We start from the raw sequence: 25,805 nt of genomic DNA, 5'->3' as shown, positions 1-25,805 counted from the left end.
GCCCACACGCAGACGTAGGTTTAGCTAAATAATGTCACTGTTTACACGTTCGGTGCGAATTTATGATGCACCTTTTCTGGCCGCAATGTTCCTCTGGTTCCAAGTCCAAGTCCTTTTTCGTTTGCTTGTTTTTTGAGTTCAGTTCTTGGATGACATTGCCGGTGGCTGGTTGCCTTTGAGGAGCCTATTTTTCTGTCATTTTCTGTAAGTGTTCAAACAGTTTTTATTCAGCCAAACTTAAATAACTGAGAGTACTATATTTTTTTCAAGTGCGAATTTACAAATAATATAAATTTAAATAAAAGTAAAGTCTCTGTATCCATTTAAACATTGACGCATTTTTTCACTTTTCTCATTTATTTTTTGTGAACAAACAATAGTGTGTCAAATAAATGCAGAGCAATTAAAACCATTGTAAGCAGGACTTCATTTAATTAACCTTAATATATAATTTGGAATTGAAAAACAATTAAATGTATTTACAAAATCCCTTCCCTACTAATAAACAATTGCATTAATATTGTGTACACAGATTCATCAATTTTATTTAACACAATGAACAAATTTTATTGTACATATACATTCATATACAAATACAATGAGTTCTGGTTTTCAACTTACGCTATTTTAACTATTTTGCTGCATAACTGAAAATACAAAATTTATGAGTACATTTTATAATGCCATTTTTATTCGCTAGTTTTGTTTCAATTTTTTGTGAGACTAGGCGGCTAGCAAATACCCTACAGGGCACACAAAAAAAAATACTTGTTTAGTTTTTAGCTTAAGTTCTAGAATATTTAAACTTTTTCCTCTGTTCAATTTTGACTTTCTTTTTTCGGTTGTTTCCTTTTCTAAATTCAAATATTGTTCAATTCCACAACTGTGCTAGGAATGCAGTAGAATACATTTACAAATACAAATATAAATATAAATACATAAATAGGCATTTATGTTACTATATATATATTCAGTTGATATATAGATACAATAGTTTATTTAGCTTAAATACACTACATAATACAAAAGTGTTCTGAGAAGGGAGCATGTGTTCTTGGAAAGTGTGACAAATTTATAGACATTCCGAATTTTATTTTCAATTTTCTTAAAAAACATCGTATAGTTATTTCTAAGCATTAATTTACCATTAATGTTTTGGTTACCATTCATTTTGTAACTTTGTTAACGGAGTTGTTTAGTTTTTTTGGCCAAACCTATCAAAATTTTTTATCAATTGCATCATATTGCACAAAAAAAAACGATTTTGCCTAGAATCACTTACTCCCATATTCGTATATTGTTAATGCCATCTAGTATAATTTATCTATGCACTTTTTTTTTGGTTACACCTTAATTCGGCAAGGCCGAAGCCATGCAAACAAAGTGTCAACGAAAAAATATAAATATTTAAACGATTTGCCTTATCTAATAGTCAAATGTTTATAAATATTGTAATGTATATTTAGTTTTTAATTTACATGATTAACTTATGACATAACTAAAACATTTCGCATGGCAAACAACTGGCTAATTTATGAATTTATTAAGTTAAATAGAGCATGGAGGGGCTTTTGGGTGACTTATGGCTAATGTTTATTCAATTCAAAGGATTGAAAACGTTCTATGCGTCTGCGTTTTGTTTTACACGCTTTATTGACTAATTAAATCCCTTGGCTTATTGAATGAATTTGCATAAAGAAAAGGGATGACGAGATTATAGGGGCTTAAACGTGTAAGTGCCATTCATAATTAATTGAGCTTTGCTAGTATCTGAATCTTATTTAGCACTTAAATCGATAATGCATTACTAAACGTACCTGCATCCAGAGTTTTAGCTCTGTTAATATATATTTTTGTCTTAATTGTTATACAAATTTCACTTATATTTTAACAGAGGAATGCTGAAAATTATAAGCTTTAAAAAATATTTCAATTTAATTAAAACATTCCAACTGCAAATCCGTTTTGTTCAATCTGGTCATGTACTTTTATTACACCTTTGCTGTTGGTTTTTTATTTGTTAATTATATTCATTTCTGCTGTTAAGCGCGCCGTACAATTGAATGACACACATGCAAATTACACAGAAATCTACACATTGTTACACGAATTCCTCTGCCCTTTATTTTTATTAATTAGTTTTTACCTTCATTTCTCATCAATTTCTGTCAAATGGAATTTACAGCATATCTGTTTTAAATTGTTTTGCTTGCCCATCTTTTCCATATTTTAGATGCAAAATTTGATTTCGAACAATTGGATTGTAAGCTTTCTTTTTTATAAAATTAAATTTTAAGTTAATTTCCTAAATCTATTAATTTTTTTGTTTTATTTTCTAGGTCTTCAACATAATTAACACGGCGTCTATAATTTAAAAAAAAAAATCAATGAAATCAAGCAAACAAAAATTAAAGACATAGTGCATCTTGAAATTTTAAAAAACAATCACATTTCATAATTCGGAAAATTGTATTCTCCTTATAGACATATATTTGGATAGTATATGTTTATAGTTAACTTATATGCGCCGCGTTTTTATTTTAACTTTATATCTTTGTATTATTTGTTAGCTTTAAATTCACATTTTCTGTTTCGAGTTTAAAAATCGCCTTCAAAAATGATGTGACGAACTCATGCTCAAGAACTGCAAAGAGAAATTAGTTAAGTTGGATTAGTTAATTGGATTGAAAATGCTTTGTAAATTGAATTTGAAATAATTAATTATAAGATTAATTATATTCTATAAATTCTAGATATGGAAATTATGAAACAATAAAAATTCTTATAGTGATTTTTTATAAATATAATTTTATTTTTTTCTCTGAGTGTAATCCATAAACCTACCCGCTTATAGCATTTCAATATTGGACGTTCCGTTGCCGGTTGCAGTTCGCGTGGTCTTGGTCACCTGTTGATTGGTCATCAGCGGCGGTGGGCTGCCACACCAAACCACCTGCAAGAGTATGGTTATAACATTATTATATAACTATTGCACTATTATTATTATTGTTATTATTATGCTCACCTTGCGGAATGCCTTGCGAAAGTTGTCGGACAGGAAGGCATAGAGTATGGGATTGATGCAGGAGTTTGTGTAGGCCACCACATGGGAAATAATCTGGATGATGACCGATGAGTGACTGCCGCCGTAAAGATTCAGCGCCTTCAGCACAAGGATGACCTGCAAAAAGAATTTTGGTGTGGAAAATTTAGTATACACTGATAAAAAATTGGAATAGTTAAAATAAGTATCCGACTTTTAAACTCCAAATTGTATTGCTTGATTTAATATTAAATTATTTTAAGTAATGTTTAAAAATTAGATTTAACATAGTTCCTATTTGATTTAAATGCAGTTTGTTTAATTTGATATAATTAAATATAAATTTGATTTTTAAATATTAAAATCAATTCCGAAAAAAATCCAATAAAAATAACATAAGGGGAATAACGTAAAAAGCTCAAAAACATCGTAGTAAAATGTATTCTTAAATTTCAAGTTTAGATTAAGAATTCTTGTAATCTTTTTATGCACCGGCTCTATACTTATAAGCCCCTTTTGCATATTAACGTATGTAATATGGCATTTCAGACATTATTGCCATATGGCTATCACTGATATATGCAATTCGCACATCTTGCACTTCGAGTGTCTGTGTAATTCTAATTTCGTTTGTAATTTGTGAGCGCATTGAATTTGTGCAAATACTTGGAGTGCAGGCAGCTCAAGGAGCAGCAGCTGCAGCCTTATTAAACATTTCAGCAAATAATTCAGGGATGGTGCGGGGTTCGAAGAACGGGGCCAGAATATCGGAAATGTCAATTTTATCGCAACTATCCTCTGTGTTTGCCAACAAAATTTGCCAGCAGCTGTTGGCGTTGCCAATATAAGCTACTCCAATCGTAAGTTTAACTTTAAGCAAATCGATTGTGGTTTGATTTATATGAAGATATAATATAATAAAATAATATAAACTTTCTCATAAATCATTATTCAAACTGACCCTTGAACATCAAATCAAAGGCCTCTGCAATTTTCGCTTTTAACACCAATTTTTGATTCTCAATGTTCAATGCCAATCATTATTAAACCAAAATAAATACGTAAGAGTGATTCCTGGTTGCCTGTCAATCAATTGCCGAATTCTACTAAAAATAGCGAATTGAACATGACTTATTCGATTGGCATATATCCGTTGCACTTTTTATTTTTGTTTGTAATTTTTAATTATGTGGTGGGTGGTTTTCTTACATGAATGGGCAGCCAGCAAATTGCAAATGCCAAAACGACAACAACAACCATTCGGGTGACGCGTCGCTTTCCCTTCCTGCAAAACACACAAAAACAAGAACGGAAAATTGGTGAGTTAGTCGGCAATATATTCCATAAACAGCTGTGGTCAAACAAGTAGTTAATCATAACATGCATACCCATACCCATTACATGCCCATAAAAAAATTATGTTAAAAAAATAGTTGCTTTAGATTTACTTTTCAATATACTATAGTAAATGATCTTATAACAATTTAAGAAAACAACAATATTGCACTTTCTTTTTTTTTGATTTAAAATTAAAAAGGATTTTGTTATCAATCATTTCTACAATTTTTTTTTATTTTTCTGCATTTAGTTTAGAGTTTTAGCCTCACGAAAATACACAACATTTTCAAAAGTTGCCTGCGCACTTTTTAATACAAACTACTACTTTTTTGACCGCTGCTGTATGTAATAAAGATATGCATATGTATTATGTATTATGTCGCAGCTCAGCTTGTGAATTTTGCATTGCCCGATGCTCGATGATTTATGAACTTTGCGTGCGAAATGCGAACTCGTGCAACTTCATTTGCATTCAAATTTAAAACGCAGCCTAAAACATGTGGACATATATACAAAAAGATTGTGGGATATTTTTATTTTTTTAACTATTTAATTTATTTACTTGACAACCAGCGTTGCATTTCTTGCCCAATACTGCTTTTTATTTTCTTTAACACTTTATTGATTTCATCTCACAAGTTTTCTTCAACTGGATGTGAGTACAATTTAATAGTATTCGATTTGTGATAAAACCAAAGTTTGCCAAAGTATTTACCAAGTTTTAAAGTAGCAGCAAGTTCTACTTGAAATTGATGGCTAGTGACCCCGATCACGACTGAGTTACTTGGGTAACTTTACTTTTTCACTTTAGCCCTAAAGCATTATTTAAGTTACTTGCATTGGTATACTGATAACAAAATTGAATAGTAAAAATAAGTATCTGAATATAATCTTTAAACTAATTATAAAATCATAGTATTCAATACAATGCATTTTAATATTAAAATATTTCAATTAATTTGAATAATAAAAGATTTAAATTAGTTCCCATTCGATTTAAATGTATTTTATTTAATTTAAATTTAAATTTAATATTCAGATACAAAAGTTTAAAATTTTTTAATATTAACATATTTAAAATAATTAAAAACTGCAATAAAAGAAAATCAAAGAAACAAATAATGAGATTTACTAATTTTTTTTTACCAGTGTCAAATTATACATTTAATATTTTTTTGTAAAATCCAAAGTCAATTTCTTTGTTCAAAATGTTTTTAGTGAGACTATTATTTTTTTATGATTATTTTGTATGGCTTATTTCATTTAGGTATTTATTTCTCGACAAGTTCTGTTAATGTTTAGTTAACAATTTATGATAATATAAAGTTCAATGAATATTTGTTTAATAAGTTATGCTAGTTAAGCTATGTTTTCCTCAAATAATGTCACCAAGTTTGACAACAAATGCTTAAACAGAACCTTGTAACCCTCATTTCTTCCGTAAATCCTGCGGGTGAATATCAAGGGAATATCGCTCACATTTGTACTTATGTTTCGGTTTCGTTGACCCGGCCACTTAAAAATGCATGAGCCAAAGCTCATGAGCTTTCCTCGCAGCCTAATAAAAAGGCATTCATCATGGCAGCAGGTGCGTAGCTTCTAGCTACAAAAAAATAAAACAAAAATAAAAAAAAGGTAGCCTGGAAAATTCCCTCACCCACGGCGTATACGCGATATTTGTGTGTTAGGACTGGTGGGGATTTTGCTTTAAAGAGGACTATATAGTATATTAGTATATACTCACCGTGACTCTGCGGAAGGCTTGCAGCCGGGAGCACTTTTCCACAGACGAGCCAGCATTCCCATGTAAAGGAAGCAAATCAGCGTCAACGGAGCCACATAGGATGATAAAAAGAATGAGACCTGAAAAAAGGTTACAAAATTGGGAAAAATAAATGAATAACTGCTGAGTTGGGTTTAGGATCCCATGCATTTCGTTTGGCTTGGAAAACTGTTTAAAAGTAAAGCTTAAGCTTTAAACCCAAGCCCACATTTGTGTAAATATTCGAAAAAATCAACCAATTTATGTTCAAAAAATGAATCAGTTTTAAAGATGATTAACTTAAATTAACTTATATTATATATAAAATATGTGAAAGCGATTTGTTCACTGAATTTTATATTATTATTATATTAATTATTATTTTTGTATAATTATATCTGAGAAAAAGAAGTATCGCTAAATTGTTTTTCTTATTGAATCAGTTTTAAATTAAAGCTTGAACTCGTTTGCCAACATTTGTGTAAATACTTGTAAAATGTTTAGTTTACCAAGCTCTGGAATTTAAGGAACCATATTTTTGGGAATATATTTTCGTGTAAGCCAAAACGAAAATTCATTTTGGCCTAAACTAAAAATGTGTGTCTATGAATGTGTTAGTATAAATGTCTAATAATTGTTATTGCACTTCATTAAAAGTTTTAACAATAATAATTGCTTATTGTATCTTTAGCAGTTGCTTTTCAATGGTATTTATTTATTTTTGATATTTTTCCGGGGCAGCTTCTTAACTTTTTGCGTCTGCTTTTGGTCGAAGGAAGGTTTTTCCTTGTCCTCTGCCATCTGCTGCCATGTCAGCGGCTTTTGTTTTTGCATGGAAATTGTCAGAAGCGCTGACCCGTAATGCTGACCAGATACCAGATATGAGTACCAGACACTTGCCAGCCCCCAAAAACCCTCGGAAAACTACCGGAAAACCCACCCATTTCCATTCGCCAGCAGCCGCTTAGCCGTATTCCAAACAGACAAAAATATGTATGCATATATATCCATGAAATTCGCGTGTGTAGGGAAAAACTGGCGGAAAATTCTCGTAGTTGTGCTGGTTTTCGGTTGAATATCCGTGAATTATTCGGTGGAAATTCCATGGCAATGAATCGGCTCGAAATTGTCCATAAACCGAAATAATGAATCTTTGGGAAGCCCCTTTTAAGAGGATAATGAATCTGTTTAGGCCAATAGATAATGAAATCGGTTTATTTGGCCATAAATTGGGAGCTAAGTGGAATACTTGACTGGTAAGAAATTTTTATTAATTGAGGGAATCAAGGGAATGAAGTTTTTATTGCGTAAAATACATTTTCGATACTAATTTTGTCATTTAATAAAATTAAAATGATAATAGGAAACTTCATTAATTGAAAAAAATTGTATTTATTAAGAGAATCAAGTATATAAATAAATAAAAAGTAGGTTTAAATCTGTTGTTGCTCTAAATACATTTTTGAATTTACTTTGTTTATTTAATAAAATTTAAATGTTAATAGGAAAATATTCCCTATCAAAGGTCAAACTAGTTAAACACCTCTTTCTGAAACACTTTGGAAACTAGTGCGGTGGAAATCAATTTAATTTCTGCCCTTTTACGAACTTGGTGAATTGTTGAGCTAGGCGTGGGCTTTTTGTTAACTTTCAAGAGCCGCCAGCAATTTATATTTAAAGTATTCAGAGGGCTGAATTCGGTTTTTCTGGGGCCTTGCTTTCATTTATTTTTATTTTTGTGATATCCAATGAGCTGCCGGCTTAAAACTCATTTGAGTGGATTCGGTATTTCTTTGTGGGTGGCAGAAGGCAGCCGGCAGGCGGCATCCGAGTGTAAATGATTAAGGGGCTTTCCTCTTGCCGGAAAATGCGGAAAACAGGCAATGAGAGGCAGCCAAATATGCACAAAGGTGCAAGTCAAAATATATGTACATATATCAATTGTGAACCTCGGAATAAAGGCAATGAAACGGAAAAATAAAGCAGGTGCGTGGAATACACAGAGAGAAAAGTCTTACAAAAGTAGAAAATTTATTTATGGATAGCTATGATAAAATGTTCCTAAAAAAATGTATTTATTTATAAAAAAAAATCTTTTAGAAAAATAAAGTTTTGACTTGAATACAAAATACAAAATTGCTGATCATATAATTAATATATTTGGGGGTTTCAGTTATCTTAAAAGATAATGTGTGAAAAATATAAAAATTTTTTTTTTTATCCGATTTTTCAAATAATATATTTTTTCAAATATTTATTTGTTGATCCATTTTATCCAACTTTATAATTGTTTTTAAATCTCTGTATTGCTTCAGTACACTTTTTGTCTTGTGCATCGATGAAATCGCGCATTTGCCTCAATTGTTAATAATCGTTGCCACGCCCCCACATTCATATTCCGGGGGGCGATTGGCGAATGCCTGACAGCTATGGAATCGAAATCACTTTGTTGAGATTTACCCATGGCCATGGCCAATGAACATGTCGTTTGTTATCGACAACGACAACGGCAACACAAACAAGGACATCGTGGCGAGGACGAGTGACATAATCCGCGCTGACACTTCTCCGGATCCGGATCCGTATCCCCGGTATCCCCGGTATCCGGCTAATGATGCCCGGATATCTGCTCCAGCACTCACCAGATTTTACAGAGGTATATTGGATTTAGTAAACATGAATGTAGTAAATAAATTTGATTAAGTATATTTTAAAATAATACTTAATCAAATTTATGTATATTTTATTACCTTTATATATAATTCGATTTATTTCTTAGCTGTTCCAAATTATTTTTACAGCATACTCTCATTTATATTTATAAGGTATTTTTACCTTATTATAAAGATAACTATCTAATTATTTTTGAAATATTTGAGATACATTTTTCCCAAAAGCGAACTAAAAAATTTAAAAGTGGAGTTTTTTCAAAGGTTATTCACAAAATAAGAAAATCTTAATAAAGTAAGAAACAATTAAAATAATTTATTGTATTGTTAATAAAATACTGAAAGTGAGTCAATAAAATATAATAAAACATAAAATTAATGTTCATAAACAAATACTTTTTAAAATTGATTATTAATAAAAATTTTTGAAAATACATAATTATTCAAATTATTAAAAGCAATTTGGAATCATTACATACTCTTTGAGTTATTATACCTGAGAAAAAGGAGTATGATTGAATCGTATCCCATTCTTAATTTCTTGCATATTCCCTTGTTTTTATTTTTGCTGAGATGAAGGCGGATTACTGATGCATTAATTAAAGTGTTGATTGCAAAGGAAATTGTTTGTAATACGCGGCAATGATGTTAACGATATCTCTGCCGAATGCTGCAATTTATGACACATTCGCAAGACAAAGGGATTTATTGTGAATATAATTTGCTTCATTTCTCCGACCTTTATTTATTGTCTGACTGGCAAGTGACACAATCAGATTGCTACAGTTACTCAAGTGGAGTATCGAAAACTATTTGGCCTTTTTATTTTTATACCAGTTTATCAAAGGATTTTTAGCTGCGAAAAAAGGGATTGAGGAAAATAAAATATGAACATTCAGATAACTTACAATTTTGAAACTCTGTTAAATTCAAGACAAAAGTTTCTTTACAAGAAAACGAATTAACTTTCACTTGCACAACTTTTCTACTTTTCTCAGCCGCTTTAAAAATATTGTTTTATTTTATTCTAGTTTATGGACGAATTTTTGATTTTTGTGCTGAAAGATTGGGGAAAAAAAGGATTGGAAAGATAAAATATGAATTTTAACAAGCATTCAGATAACTTGAAATTTTGCAACTCCGGTTAATTCAAGATAAAACTTTCTTTCCAAAGAAATTGAATAAACTTTGACTTGCACAACTTTTCGACTTTTCTCAGCCGCTTTAAAAATTAAATAGTTATCAGCAAAAACTGGCGCCAAAAGCGGTCCCAGCTGCTTTTTTGGCCAAATTGCCGCTCAGAACTAAAACAAAAATAAAAAAAAAAAACGAAACGGAACGGAACAAAACGAAACAAAACTGAAAGTCATTTTGCTTGGTAAATGATTAGCAAACATTTCCAAATGGGCTTTTTGGTGCCCGATTGCATTTTCGAAATGGATGATCCAGTCATTTTGCGTTGTCAATGGGCCGAGACAAGTGCGTATAATATATCTAGAGATCTGAGGAACTATAAACTTTGCCATGGTGGTTATAAAACTTCCACTTAGGAAATAGAAAGATGCAAAATAAAGCTAGGAACCCGAATCGATGGATATCCACCATGAAATTTTACAGCACAATCGCCATAAATAAAGTTGCCAAACTTGAGAAGCAAACTTTTTGTGTTTTTCGCTTTTTTTTTCTGCCGGCCTTTAAACTTTATGCGGGTCCTAATAAAAAGCCATAAACTGAAGTGTGTGCTGTTTGATAAATGGTCGAGGGGGCGTATACTTAATATTCGGCATGACCCAAAAATTGCGCCTGGGATTTGTCCATAAACGCAACTTGACACTCAGCGAAATTAATCAACTTGCCACAGGCTCTGATGAGTCTTCTTCCCCCACCCCCCCTCACCATGTAAATTTCCCCAGGACATACAAGTATGTACTATATACCATAAAAAAGATGATTGAAATTATGAATTGGCTGCGAAATTGGGTATATAATATGGCTGGCACTTTTAATAAAAGCTTTAATAACGTGCAATAATAATCGTAGAAGTCAACAGAATTTCTACGTTGTTTTATCATGTTGAAAAATTAACCATCTGTTCAAAATGTTTTAAAATCTTTGTTGAATTGAAAACATTAAAACCCACTGACAGAAAATTTAGCTGGAATAGTCTAGTAAAGTTCAAGTCTCATCCTTAAACTTTAAGGACAAATAGAACTTAGGACTCCTTGATTTGTTGTAGCAAAAACAATAGGAGTCAACTTTAATAAGCGTTGAGAACAACTTGAGCGTCGTTTTTTGGGCGGGGAGTATCGAATGATAAACACTATTTTAGCGTCCCTTTCCAGTCTATTTGTTTCAGTTTTATGAGTTCTTTACGATGACAACGATTCGGTCGTTAGTTTCGCTGTTCGTTTTGCTTTGACGGATGCCCCGCACAAGTTTGATCCATTTTTATTTTATTGCCACGGCAGGCTCAAACTAACGCACGATATATATACATATATATATATATATTGACCCTGACAATGACTATTTTCAGGAGCGGAAAATCAAATTCGAACTAAAATGTGATTCCTCTATCAAATGGTATGCTTGATGCTCTTTCAAATGCAAAAGGTAAAAACAATTAGTAAAATAATAATAATTGTAAATAATATACACTTAGAATAAACTTGTGGCATAGATAAATTGTTTTAAAAAAGGTTCAAGTGGTGAGTAAATCCAGTAAAGTTCATCATATTTGTATTAATCATATTGTAAATAATAAACTTTTGGAATAAACTTTTTAAAACGGGGCAAATGATTTATAAATCCTACAGTTCTTTAGCCGTATTTCATAAAACCTTTGAAATCCCTGATAAAACCTCTTTAATTGCAAAAGTTTTGATTGTCTGCGAGGAAATCCTTTAAAGAGCATTCACACTTTGTACTCAGTAGCCAAGTTGCGGTTTCCTCTTCGTGTTTTCCAAAGCAATTGCGATTTATGTGCACAGTCGACGACTTGGGGGAGTTGGGTGCACAGGGGGCGTGGTGCGACCCGGACACAAGGACAAAGGACATGCCGTATCCGTAGCCGTGTCCCCGTATTCCAGTTCGTATTCGTATTCGTGTTCGGTATCGGTATCCTTAACCGTGTCAGTGTCGGAAAATGGAAAACCCGGAGCGAAGCGAACTGTGCAATTTGCCTGGTGCCAGGTGGCTTTGGACTTTGGAGAGAAGTGAAGTGAAGTGAAGTGAAGTGGAAAGGTGAGCCGGGAAAATTCGGTGAAGAGGCGGGGAAGCTTCACGGGTGCATATTAGCTGAAGACACCGAATAGCTTTGCGAGTCAGTCAGTCAGCCAGTCAGTCTGTCACTAAGTCACCTGTCCACACTCAGTCAAACGCTACACCCAGAGAAAAATCATGGTTAATCCAAATATTTTCACTTTGAATTAAATATTTTAGGAACTTTCAAAGTGTGTTACACTTTTATTTTTATTTTTAAGTATGGAAAAACTTAGTGTTAAATTAGAAAAAAATTAAATGAAATGAATAAAACCAAAATATGTTAATAATAACATTATCATGTTTTAACTTTTATTTTAAGTATGTTTATATTTTGAAAAACAATGTATATTCAAATAATTTTGTGAAAAAAAATAACCTTTGAGCCAATTTCCCTTATAGCTCATACATTTATTAAATAAATTATTTTTTCAAATAAATAAATTTAAATAAATTGACAATGCATTTTATTTAAAATATATTTTGTATGATAAAAGCTTAAAAATATATTTCATAAACTCGCACCGGTGCAGTATTTGTGCTCTAAGTTTTAAAACTTTAACTTAAACATTACTAAGCTATTTTGTATTATTTAATTGTATTTATTTATATATATTTGTATATATATATATTTTTGGGTTTTTATAATGTTTGTATTTAATACTATTTTCGTACTACCACAACTATTCTTCTACTCTTTTCTTTGTGTAGTTATACGGGGCGTCATTCATTTGTTCTGCGAATGGAAATAGACGACAAAGCTCACTCATTCCACCCCTCTGATGCGTCGCCCTTCGGGGCCAAAACAACTGTGGCTTTTCCGGTGTAACATCCTTCCGGCATGAAATTACACTCGAAGACTCTTGCTCTCGCAGTCCCCGAATTGATTAATGTGCAAAAGTTCAAGTAATAAACATAACAAAGTCGGGGCGAAAAATATGGGTAAGTCAAGCGCACGGAAAAGCGATTTGGGGTAACGCATAGATCTCTATGAGGGGAAAAAGTGGACCCATAATGATGATGGAATTGTGTCAGCTTTTCCTCCAATCGCAATCGCAATCGCATTCCCCCAAAAACTGACGAATAATTGCGAAAATTCAGCACTGGACGCACTCTGCAGTTTGCCATTTGGCAATTTGCGGAAAGGATTCGTCTTCCTTTCAGGGCTCAACGCAAATGCATTGTGTGTGTGGAGGGCCAGTGTGGTTTAATCTAGTCAAAGGATTTGTGTTCATTGTTGATTGAGAGCTGGAAAAGCGCTAATAAGAGCTCACCATATATGGTGACTAAGACCCCTGGGCTGCCGGAAAACGATGGAAATGTGTGAGGGGAAAATTCACATTTTCGGGCTACTCTATTTTTAGAGAATAATTTTTCATATCTGCGTGCTGCTTTCGTGAAGGAATTTCAATTTAGGTTTCCTTTTTGCGGAAAAATGATTTAAAAAAATATATTTGTATTAAATCATTAGTCCAGCAATTTTAAGACAATTGGTATTTAAAAATGTATTTTATTGCTTTGGCAGAATTATTTCTTTGATTAAAATATTCTTTTTTATTATAAGTTTTTTTTTCAACCTCATTTTTATTTAATTTAAATTAACTTTATTTAAAATTATGATTTTTTGTTAATGGACCCACTGTCTTGAAACTAATAAATGCATAGTATACGGCCTCGTTCTTGGGTTACGCTGATATGTTACACATCTTGACAAGTTGTCCTCGCGTTTCGGAATAAAAGGAACGCAAGTGGATGTGAAGCGAAGTAAGGGAGTGTCCTTAAGAAGGAAATATATTGCAGTCCCGGCGGCCAAGCACTGGAAAATATGACTTGATTTCAACAATAGGCGATTTCCCGCCATTTCGCTCTGGCTTTTCGCATAACAAAGTGGGTGGATTGTACACACAAAATAAAACCTTAGTAAATGTAAATTAAATGTTGAATCCACTGCACCAATTAAGAAATGCAATCAAACCTTCCACAATCAATTCAAATAAGTATTTTAAGTTGTTATAATCATTAAATTAGATGTCTTAGACCATTATTCCATATTTAAAACAATATATACATTAATATTATATATTGTGTTATTTGGCAAAGCTTTGTAATATATTCGATTGATTTTTCTGTGGCCCAGCACTTACCTATAAAATAAGTTAAGTTAAAAACAAATATTTTTTTTCGGGTGTTGTGGACGAGGAACTAACCTGAAAGCCGACAAGACTCCAGACCTCCTCCTCAGTGGAGAAGACGCAAGCGGTGCCGGCATTTCCTTGGTACTGATAAATTCTCACCGAGTGCGAAAGTGCCACCGGAATCGCAGTCGTCACAATCGTTATCCAGGCGCACATGATGGCCCTAAGAGAAACGAACAAAAAAAAGTATGAAAACGGAAAGATTTAAACGGGTTTCGATACCTTTCGGACTTTAAAAAAAAGCCGATTAAATAATGAATCTTATGTTCATAAGTGTCCTTAAATAATATCATTTTTTTCCAGCTGAAAATTACATTAGTGCAGTTTATGCACTTATTTGCTAATATAGATTTAGATTTTTAATTAAATGTATTAAAATGACTGCCTTTGCCTTTGTAACCTTTAGTACTTTGTTATATTACTCAAATAATACTTTAAAAACACTACTCTCCCTTTGCTACCTCAAATTTCTTAAGACACGTTGCAAGTTTTTTAATCAAGAAAGCTGCCAACAAAGTTTGAAATTGTTTTAAAGAAAACAAAAAATATTACAAGATTTTCGGACGCCTTTTGAGATTTTTAATTTCTTGCAAATATCTTGTCGACTTTTTTTCTTTGGCTAAAATTTTCCGCTTCCTTAAAGGTTTTCGCATCTTTTAAAGACTCAGTTGTGTAACTTGAAAGCGCTATGTTCGGACATATTTATGTGACAAAGGCAGGTGACAGAAGAGAAAAGGTCAGAGGTCAGAGGGAAGAAGACTCGCAGGTAGGCAAAGCCTGCTAATTACAAAGCCCGGACAAATTGATGCAATTACTCTAGGAGATGTGCGATATGGGAAGCAGGTGGGCTACACACTGAAAAAAGTGATGTGCTTGAAATTAATAATTATAATTAGCATTATGAGAATGTTATGGGAAAGATGAAAATGATTTTTATTTTAAAATAATTATGAGAAAATATAAAAAACTTGCATTGTTCTTGGAAGAATTTTAATATAATAATGACCCTGGTCACACTTATATTTGTCATAGAATGTTAAAAGCTTGGAATGGTTATAAGTTTGGTCACACATTTATTTTATTAACCTCATTAAGATTTAATTAATTAGAAAACTTGCAAAAGTTCTTTTAAAGCCTAGCTCGCTAATTGCTCGACTTGGTCACACTTATATTTGCCATTGCCTAACATTTTGCAATGGTTGTAGATTTGGTCACACACATATTTTATTTGGAAATTGTGTCATTCTAGTATTGACCTCAATAATAAGTTAGATTCAATTGAATTGTGTTTCAGTGTTCTTCTTTCATATAATAGTTCCAATTTGGAAATATTTGAAGAAATGGACACACTAATAGTTAAGAAAATTGTGTCACACTACAAATGATTAGAAAAGAAAGTTTAAATTGATTGTATAGAAAGCCCTAGAGACTTCTCCAGTTTTTTTCGGCGAGTGTATCGAAAGGAGTTGCTTTAGATGGGGCGCACTTACAGTGTGGCATTGCGCTCGGTTCGCAAGGACATGCTCGTCACGGGATGAACGACGGCCAGGAAGCGATCAAAGGACATCAGGACCAGCGTGTAAACACTGCAAGTAACAAGTCCGGATATGTTTAAAATATATAAATGTATACAGATGCCCAGACAACCGACACCCGATACCCGATACTCGACACCCACCTGCAGTGGCACGTAACCACAATCATGTACTGGACAAACTTGCACCACACATTGCCAAACGGCCACTCGGGCAGCACGTAATCGGTGGCCGTGAACGGGACGCAGAAGATGACAAACAGGATGTCGGAGACGGCCAGGTTGATGATCAGCAGGTTGGTGGTCGAGCGCATCTGCTGGTTGGCCACAACCACTGCAAGGACATGCAAATTGAGTGGTTCACATTTCAGGCACGCAAATTCTTACACAATTACAATTTAAAAACTAATTGGGGTGGCGAAATATTTGATTGCGTATCGAAATTTCTGAAGTTAATGTGATTAAGGATATTTAAACATGAACACTTTGTATACACAGCTGCGCTCGCGAAAATAATTCTCTTCTAGCTTATTTAAATGGCAATCAACGCTACACCCAAAAATAAAATTGTTATAAAAACTAAACTTATTATTATTATTAAAATATTATTATTAATACTTATTCTTTGATACTGTCTGTAGTCTATTTTAAACACACACTCATTAAAACAAATCTTTTACTTTTTTGATGGCAAAAAACATTGTAACGTACCGACATTTCTCAAGTAAATGGTAGTTTATTAGCTTATGGGATGTAGAGCTTGTCACACTCAACAGCAGCTATATTGATGGCGCCACCTATGGGTGAGTAGGCGCAGCGAGAGAAATAGGCTATATTGAGATTTAGATTGGGTTTAAGAGAAAGAGGAGGCATAAGAGAGTTCGCCCTAACGAAATCATACATCTCTCTCAAAAGTTTTACCGTACTGAAGAAAAGAAACAGATAAGAAAAACGGCGAAAGCAAAATATCAAAATAAGTTTCTCTTGTGGATCAACTGAAAACGGATGGCGAGATCGGCGTCGGGTGAAAAATTTATAAAGCGGTCACGCCGCATCAAGCGAAGTCATTTTGAAAGCAGCAGAATTGTCGCTAGTGGTAATTGTAATATTAAAATGGCAGTTTAAAGAATGCGAGGAAAGAAACATTGCTGAGGAAGGAAAATGAACCAAATCCTCCGCGAATCCCCAAAAGTATGTATGTATGCATGTTTTTAAGTGTATTTTGACGGTCTTAAAATATTCCCTAAAATAACCGCATCGAAAGGCTACTTGGGCTTGCAAGAATATAACATTAAGTTAATTTTGGCCACGGTGGGACATGGTTCATGTGTAAGCGGTAAAAATAAATATATATGTATGTATATACGTATATATTGCACAAGTTTCGTCCGGCAAGAGATTTCCTCGAAGGAGCTGGATATGGGTGAGTGATTTTTAGTAATGAATCGTTGTTAATTGGTAACTAAAAATTAAGATAAATTCAAACACAGGTTGTCCTATGTTTTTTTTTTTTTGAGCACTTGTACTATTAATAGCTATGCTATTTTTCAGTAAAATATGTTAACTTTGAATTTTTATTATTATGTTTCGTTAAGAAAGATGAAAATGAGGCTTTTTAAATGTAGTCTCCTTTCATATGAGTAAGTCCTCACTTTTGTGTGAGTCCTGTTTCCATTGAAAATTGTTAAATAAAATGAAAACTCATAATGCTAAGAATCGCGCTGCCATGGCAATGGTCCGGCATTCACTTACTGCTGATGGTGGAGCCCCTTTCCCCCTCCCCCGCAGTTTTCCGTTGCAGACCCAGTGCCCTTCCCCTTTGGAAAACGCCCGCCCCTGGATTTGCCCTTCAAGTTTTTCTTTTCCACCAATTACGCGGACAAAAGGCAGCAAACAACGCGCAGACTTCTGTAAAGGATGTTTGTGGGCGGGTGTGAGTGTGAGTGTGTGTGTGTGTGTGTGTGTGTGTGTGTGTGTGTGTGTGTGTGTGTGACATGGGTGGGTGGCTGAATGCCGAAGAAGGGGTGTGGCGAAAACAGGAGTCTGCCATTGTTACTATTTTGACTCTTTGTTGCCGTTTTCTGCTTTCACTTTTTTTACTCGTTTTCCCTGAACCCTGCTTTCACTTCATTCTTTCAATTTTCTCCCTAGTTTTTCTTAGATTTTTTCTCTTGGCCAAAGGAGCCACTTGCAATTAGCCAACAATTTATGTAGCTCCACACAAGAGAAGCGTGACAAAGGGAAAAAATATAGAAAAAAAACGAAAAGGGGGTCAAAACAGCGTTGAACCGTAACAAAATGTTATTTGGCCCGAAAGAAGATGCCAATGGATTGATGTGGGCCACGAAGCCAAAGGAAATAAAAACTCAAAAGGCCAACAATCATTAAGGAGAAAAAAGGAGAGCAAAAGTAGAGTAATTCAGGTGCAAAGTCAAAGGAAATGGAAAATATCGCGCAGTACACTAAGGAAAAAAATTATAAATATGTCGAGCTTTTAAAGAAAAACACTTTAAAATTGTGTTTGTCTTTTATCAGCTGTTTTTTTTATTATAACTATGCACATTTGGTTTCTTGAACTCATATTTATAATGTAAAGCTTTAATTTAAGTTTAAGTTTCAATTTAAAACTTTGTTCTCAGTGCAAAAGCGGTAGCTGCGAGCTGCGCCCACAAATCAATTTCCTTTTCAAATATATATTTAGCACAGGATGTTTCAAGGTAAACAAAAAGCGAAAAACCTTCTAAAAAATAAAAAAAGAATAAGGAAAATAGGCAATAGAATAATAAGTAGCAGCAGGAAGAGAAATATGCGAATCAATAGTAATGGTGACAAAAATACAAAAATACAAAAATTTGGGTTGCATGTAAAGATATAAATATATACATATAGATGGCATATTTATATTTTATTATATGTATATATACTGAAAGACAACAGATGTGCGCCATAAGGTGCCTCAACTGTGACCCTGTTTAAACCCATGCCAAAAGTTTTCTTTCTCTCATTGTTTATTGCTGAATAGTTTTTGGCAACAGATTGCTAGCAAATTTTTGCCATTTTGGCATAAGCATTGCATAGAATTGCCAGAATATGGCAAGCAAATTAAATGATATCACAGTTCAAAAACAGGGACATTATAACATGTATTATTAAGCAAAGTTCTTGGGAAATAATTATAAAAAATTTGAATTAATGAAAACAAAAAGATTGTACTCGCATATATATAATATTAGTTAAATCAAATATTTGATAAAAAAACCAAGAAAATTCTTTGTAAAAAAATAACATAGCTTTATTACTTAATTAACTTTACTTAATTACTGAATTAAGATGTAAAAGTTGAATTTTTTTGTGTGAGACGGAAAGTAGAGCCTCCTTCAAATGGATATGCTGTGTGAATTTAATCAACTCGTTATTAATATTTATATATTTTTGTTTGCCACTCAAAACCCAAAAAACAATGAAAATGCCATTTTTTCCGCCCACTTTTGTTTTGCGTTTTGCTACTTTAAAATAGGGTTCAGTTGGCAACTTTGTGTGCCGGGGCCTTATCAATTAACAAAAGGCGGTACAGACCACTAGACACCCACTAGTCTCTGTGGTTAACCAACTTTTTGCGGGCACTGTTGACACACGAGAAGGATCCGCACAAAAAAAGGGTCCGAAAAACGAGTTCGGTGGCTGGGAGTCTGGGATATTTGTTGGGACATTAACTTTTTCCCCGCCGTTAAAGGAAAAAGTGTGCCAGTTTTTTATTTTATATTGCGACTTTCTTGTCTGGCTGGCATTTTACAAAATAATAAAGTGTAGCATAATTTATGGGCCACAGCAGCGAAAGCGGCAAAAGTTCTTCAAGCGCAAAAAACGCTTGTTATTTAATGCCAGGCTGCAAAAAAATGGAGGCGTGTCAGGTTGGCTCTGAACCAGCTTACAAATAAACAAATAATCAGGCAAGACTCACATGGGTGTGTGTGTGTGTGTGTGTACTTGTGTGTTCTAGACAGGATTTCCTGTTCACTCGCATCGGGGGCATAAATTCAGTTTTATTGAACTTTAATGTCACTCTAATGCCCACCCATTCCCAACGCCCTTCGTTAGCCCTCTTGTTGTCCCCTTTTCCTCGTTTCCATCCCGGCTTTTTACTTCCTCTTTTAGCCTGTTATTGATGCACTTCAAGTCAACACGGCGTATACGCAATTTGAGCCCTGATTTAGTAGGCACAAGTGTGGAAAGGTTTTGCCTTCGAGGCTAAAGTTTAAGTAACAATACCTTCAATGCATTTTATTTCTTTTGTTCTAGAAGTTATATTTTCTTTTATTTATTACCTATGACATCCAAATTTCGTACTATTATTTATTATTTTCGCCCATATTTTTTTTCACATTGCTCCATCATATTTTAGTTTTTTTTAAACACAATTTTTTATAAATTTACTGTTTTAAACTATTTGTTTCAAGGTTTATTAATTGATTAAGACCTTATATTTTGGAAAGGTAAAATAAAATCGAGTTCAATTTTGTGATAAAGCCCATTGGGTAACGCTTATTGAATAATTGAAAACAACTAAGGAGCTGAGGAGTTAAGTGGGCAAATTCCATGCCTCAAGTGCGCAGTGATTTAATTACTGTGGACTTAAGTTCCTCACTTGAAGGGGATTTCCCCTGTGAAGTAATCAGAATTTCTGCTGTTATTTTGGAGAGCCGTAAACTGAGCGGAGTAATTTACGAGCTTTAAGTCCATTGTTTTGGAGGCATAATGAAATCACACAGGCTGATTATTTGAACACGACTCATTACGAGAGGCATAATTTTAATGGCATTGAAATGGATTCTCAATTAAAATTTGCAGTCTCATTGTAAAGTTCCGTTCGAGTTTTGGATATTCGGCAGAGGTCTTTGTTTTATGATCCAATTAAAGTCGGCCGAGTGTGTGGGCTTAAGCCCTTGCTGCTTTTGGTTAGAACCATTAAGTGCATAAATGATTGCTTCTAGGATATGCAGGATATGCAGTTGTGTTGCCTTAGGAAAACACCCAAAGTACAGTCCCTCGGCCATGGCAATTAATTTAAATTTTAATGCACAGCACAGACAGAAAGACATCCTGTTTTGGCACATGAATATCCGGTTACAAAGGACCCTTGGTACATTGTCCTTTTCTTGGTCCTTCTGCAATCTTCAGACTCTCTGGAATCTGGAATCTAGAATCTGGAACCGGCGTTGTCCAGCCTTCATTATTTCTGTTTTGTTTTCCCTTCTTTTATTTGCATCATTTGCCAGCCTATACAAATACATATTTAATGCCAGACAAAAGGAAAACGGAGTCGGGGGCGAAAGCTCGGATAAATCAAAAAGGAAGAGGACATTTTCCATGGAAAACTTGGCTAAGGGCAGATTGGATTGAGCTCAGAGCGATGGCCTCACGTTGGCTTAAGTATTTTAAATGTATACCATTTACAATTGAAAATAATCCATAGATATATGTTAGTAATGTCTCAATTGTACCATTTTGTTCTGTTAATTAATTTCAAACTAATTTCTCAGAAGTAAATGGCTTCTGGACATTTACCTTATGAAGTGTCAACCTTCACCATCAATCATAATACTTTACTAATCCAATCAAATGCATCTTGAATCTTGAGTTCATTCAAATTAAATTGAACAGCCTTTGGTCAATAAATTAAATCGCCCTTCTCAATCAATAGCTTCTTCCAACGAATAGTTTTTGTTGTGACAAGTTGAAGCATTTTCAATTAAACACATTTGTGGTAAATAATTTCAAACATCAATCACCTTTCTATTTCTTAATCCTTAATTGATTATCCTTTTTCGGGTTAAATTTAAGTTTAAGGCGGCTGCAACAATTTTGTTTCACTGTGTATACATTTAAATGCCTTGGCAACTGTAATGGCCATATTATATTTGGTACTATATATATGTTTGGTAAATGTACTGTGAAGAAGGGACATACACTTCTGTTTAACAATGCCATTTTACCCTTTACCATGACAACAATGGCAGCGCGATGAAAATCAACATCAACGTCGTGGGGCATCATTATCATTGACAAACAAATGTGAATCAATCAATCAGACAAGCCGTCATTCAATCATTCGGAGAAAGATACTTTAAGGTTGTATTTAATTTTAATACAATTTTATAGGCGATAGAAAGACTCAAAAATGATAGATTTCCTTATTTTAAGAAATCTTTTGAAAAATATAGTTATCACATTTCATCAAATGAAATATTTCATATTTTAAAACAAGTTTCTTTGCGGTATTAAGATTTTTTCTTCTTGCTCATGCAGAGAAAATAATTTAAGGTTGTATTTAATTTTAATATATATTATTGATTTTATATATAATTATAATTATATATTTTTTGAATTTTTATCAATTCTTCTTCGAAATTAACATTTTTTCAATCTCTGAAGAATCTTCATAATTCTAAACAAATTAATGTATAGTAGTTTTCGTCCGTGCAGACACTCTTTTTTCAATTCTGCCGAAAAGTGGGTCTCATTCATTCTTTTCATTCTATGCAGCAATTTTTTTTTTATTTCACCATCTCGACTTGAGCGACACTGCATTGTTGGATTATTGATGGGATTTGCATCAGTCAGTGGACGAACAAAAAAAAATCTATGGCCACTTGCCAGGGGGCCAAAAAGCCCAAGGACGATTTGCATAAGGAAGAGGATGTGGCTGTGGGATCTGGTATCTGGTATCTGGGGACACCTGGCCATATGGCAATATGGCCATCATGGACGCATATGTGTTGACAAGAGTGCGCCACAAGTGTGTGCGAACGATGAAGACATCGAGGGGTCGAGTGGTCGGGGGACGAAACGGGCTAAAATAGGGGTGACAAAGGGGGTGGAAAATGGGGATGGAAAAGCAGAATGGACATGGGGAAGTGCACACAAAAGAGCTGGTTCATAAAAACAAAAGGAGAGATTTCCCAAAAACCGAATCGTATAAAAACTTGTTTAGTGGATTTTCTTAATTTATACATTTTTATCAAAAAAGTTCAATTTTGTTTTTTATAATTTAATAGTCTTAGATATATTTATATATATATATATATATATATTTCTCAATTATTTTTAAGGTTAGACAACATTTTAATAGGCTTATTTTTTTATTATTATTTTAACGCTTTTAAATAAGCAAACTCTAAACGATTCAGAGTAATAAAAAAATCGTATCAAAAACAGTCAAACAATTTCCAACACTATTAATTTGATGTAAATGTTTCTTATAAAAAATAAATATAACGACTTGTTACTGTTTAGAATTATACGTTCAACTCACAATTAATTTTACACTTAAAGTTATGGACACTTACTTTGTTGGGAGATAAGAAATTATTTATTTAATATCTCAAGATATCGTAAGCCGGAAAGTCCAGACTTTATGCATAAAGCCGAAAGACAGCTGCTGTCTGGTATTTTATACCTGCTTTGCTGCCTTTGTTCGCCAAGCGAATCGGGTTTTGGGGTCCTGAGCTACACGTGTACTCTGGGTATTCAGTGGGTGTCTCCCCTTTTTCTGAAGTCCTCACAAACAATTGTGATCAGACATTTAGTACGTTTTTAAAAGAAAAACATTTTGTATTATAAAAAATAAAACATGCTTTTATATTCAAGAAGAACGAATTTCATGTATGTATTTAACTAATATACGACATCAAACCATAAATAAAGTAAGGAAAATGATATAAATATCTTGCCTTAAGAAGGATATAAGTTGTTAAAGAATGTCTAATGATTTTATGTATTTTTTATTATTTTGATTGGTTATTTTAATATCATTGTTCATATTATTTATTTATTGATGTGAACCGTTAAATTAATGTTTGAGCTCTTGTTGATACGTTACAAAAATCTGCATTTTTGGGTAAGCTTAGTTTTCGGCTATCCTTAAAACAGCATAAGAATATTTTATAGGCATTTAAAAGGCATACTATTTAGTTGAGCACAGCTGTGAACATTTTTATACATACATTTTAGTGTGGGTGTGTGGGTGTGTGGGTGTGTGGCAGGCCCCGACAGACATTGCATTGAAAAGTAAAACAATAAAATTGTACATGGCCCATAAAAAAGCATAAATATGACGAATGTACGGAGAGGAAAAGGGAGACAGATATAGAGTGTCCTCTTCACCCACGCACAATTGCCTCTGTATATGTGTGTGTGTGTGTGTGTGTGGCCCACTTGGGCATTGTTTGTCTGTCTGTGTGTGTGTGTGAGTGCAAGTGTGCGGCCGTGTTTGTGTTTGTATTGCCCGCTTTTAGGCGCTGTACTCAATGCTGGTTATAAATTTTATCACTATCAACGCTGGATAATAAATTCGTACGCCTTGTGGATTTGTGTAAATTTACCCCAAGCACACACACGCATGCACGCATACACGCACAGCCGCACACCCTCACACACTCACACACTCACACATCTGTAACCATATGCCGCTTAAATGCTACTTTCATTGCATACTTTTGTGCGTACGTTTTTACGGGTCTTCACACAAAAATACTCGCAATGTGTTCCCTCAAATTGCAACTACGTGCAGCCTGCTGCAACACATCCTTCATGTTGAAAGAACAAAAAAAAAAAAAAAAACTGGAAAAATATATGCTTTCGGTTGGAAAAATGTGAAGCTCTCGAAAGATTGAGGCTTAGCCCCGGAAGTGAAGTACCCGGCATCCTTCGATAATAAAGTGTTCGACGCAGGCAAACAGGTGTATCCTCCGCACTAGGACTTGCCAGGTGCACGAACCTATCGCATCGTTAAGTGGCTGCTTTTATGGTCGAGCATTTTCAGCATTTCAGAAAAAATTCGAAACAACAAATTGAGCTGCAAGGATGAACTTAAAGAATGGAGGCCAAGGGCTAAAAGGTTACATTAAAATGCACATATTTATATTTAAGTTTCATACTTTGTATAGCTTTAGAAGCATATTTCAAGCACCCTTTTAAAAAGCTGTTTTTATTATCGTAGGGTATATATTTAAGCTATTAATATTTTTGGCCACTTAAAATTTATCCGGAGGAATATTTATTTAATTATTAAATATAGTATTTTCAATTATTATTATTAAAACATTAATTGCATTTAATAAAACAAACCCTAAGATTGGATTCAAACTGCAATGTCCAATTGCCCATATTATTAAATATAAAATTATTAAATCTTTCGATTGTGGCACAGGCAATCAAGTTTTCATTTTAAATCATGCCTGGCGTCCTAAATAATTTGTTTATAGTAAACCAATCGAAAGTTCCCCGAACAATATTTACACGCAATTCGAGGAGAAATGGCGGCTGGGTAAAATGGTAAAATGGTAAATGCATTTTCCAGCGAAAAGCCATAATAACAATGGCGAAAGTGCAAACAATTTATGGCCGGTGTCCTTGGCTCGCAGAATGCCAGCCTGCAGGTGGATAATGTTTTCGAAAGCCCCAACTTCATGCTATCATCGTGCGATCCATCCAAAAAGCCATCCGTAACCCTTTGGCCATTGATATCTACCCTGAATTCATATTATTAAGTTTATTATGCGGTTCCATCTGTCCGTACGACGAATCGAAAAAGGATGCGAGGCAAAACGAAACGGAACGAAACAAAAAAGGGCACTGCTTCGAATGAGAAACATGTTGGGGGCTTGGGACCAAATCAAATTTGCCAGCCCCGTCAGGACAACGGAAAAAGTGGAAGCATCAAGGCTACACTGGGCTTAAACCCAGTATCTTATAATGAAACAAAAATTTTAGCTTAAAAATAAATATTACTAATTTATTATTATATCCATTTGTCAATTCTCTAAAATAACTTAATAATTAGTTATTTAAATTTGCTTTGAGTTTGCAAGTAACTATAAATGTAAAATGTTTTAATCAATTCAATATTTTTTGAGAAACTCTAGTACTTAGAAAATGTATTTAAAATTTGTGAATTATTAAACACAGTTATTTTATCCTTAAGAAACGTGTATTGGCCGTGTAA

General features: G+C 33.6%; 1 protein-coding gene across 1 annotated transcript in view; it reads right to left on the bottom strand.

Annotated features, from left to right (window-relative positions):
* Positions 1-545: 545 nt before the first annotated feature.
* Positions 546-25,805, bottom strand: part of LOC108135937 (allatostatin-A receptor) — a 91,625-nt gene continuing 66,365 nt past the window's right edge. The window contains exons 4-11 of the mRNA XM_017256885.2: positions 15,947-16,136; positions 15,759-15,854; positions 14,281-14,431; positions 6,126-6,244; positions 4,253-4,328; positions 3,026-3,181; positions 2,845-2,953; positions 546-2,644 (exon numbers count right to left, since the gene is read on the bottom strand). Of these exons, the coding sequence (XP_017112374.1) occupies positions 2,849-2,953; positions 3,026-3,181; positions 4,253-4,328; positions 6,126-6,244; positions 14,281-14,431; positions 15,759-15,854; positions 15,947-16,136 (893 nt within the window). The 3' untranslated portion in view covers positions 546-2,644; positions 2,845-2,848. The remainder of the gene's footprint in view (positions 2,645-2,844; positions 2,954-3,025; positions 3,182-4,252; positions 4,329-6,125; positions 6,245-14,280; positions 14,432-15,758; positions 15,855-15,946; positions 16,137-25,805) is intronic.

This window comes from Drosophila elegans, unplaced genomic scaffold, assembly GCF_018152505.1.
Source record: "Drosophila elegans isolate 14027-0461.03 unplaced genomic scaffold, ASM1815250v1 contig_149, whole genome shotgun sequence".
Classification (NCBI taxonomy): Eukaryota; Metazoa; Arthropoda; class Insecta; order Diptera; family Drosophilidae; genus Drosophila; species Drosophila elegans.
The sequence above is the reverse complement of the archived record's forward strand: the minus strand, read 5'-3'. Positions and strand labels throughout refer to the sequence as shown.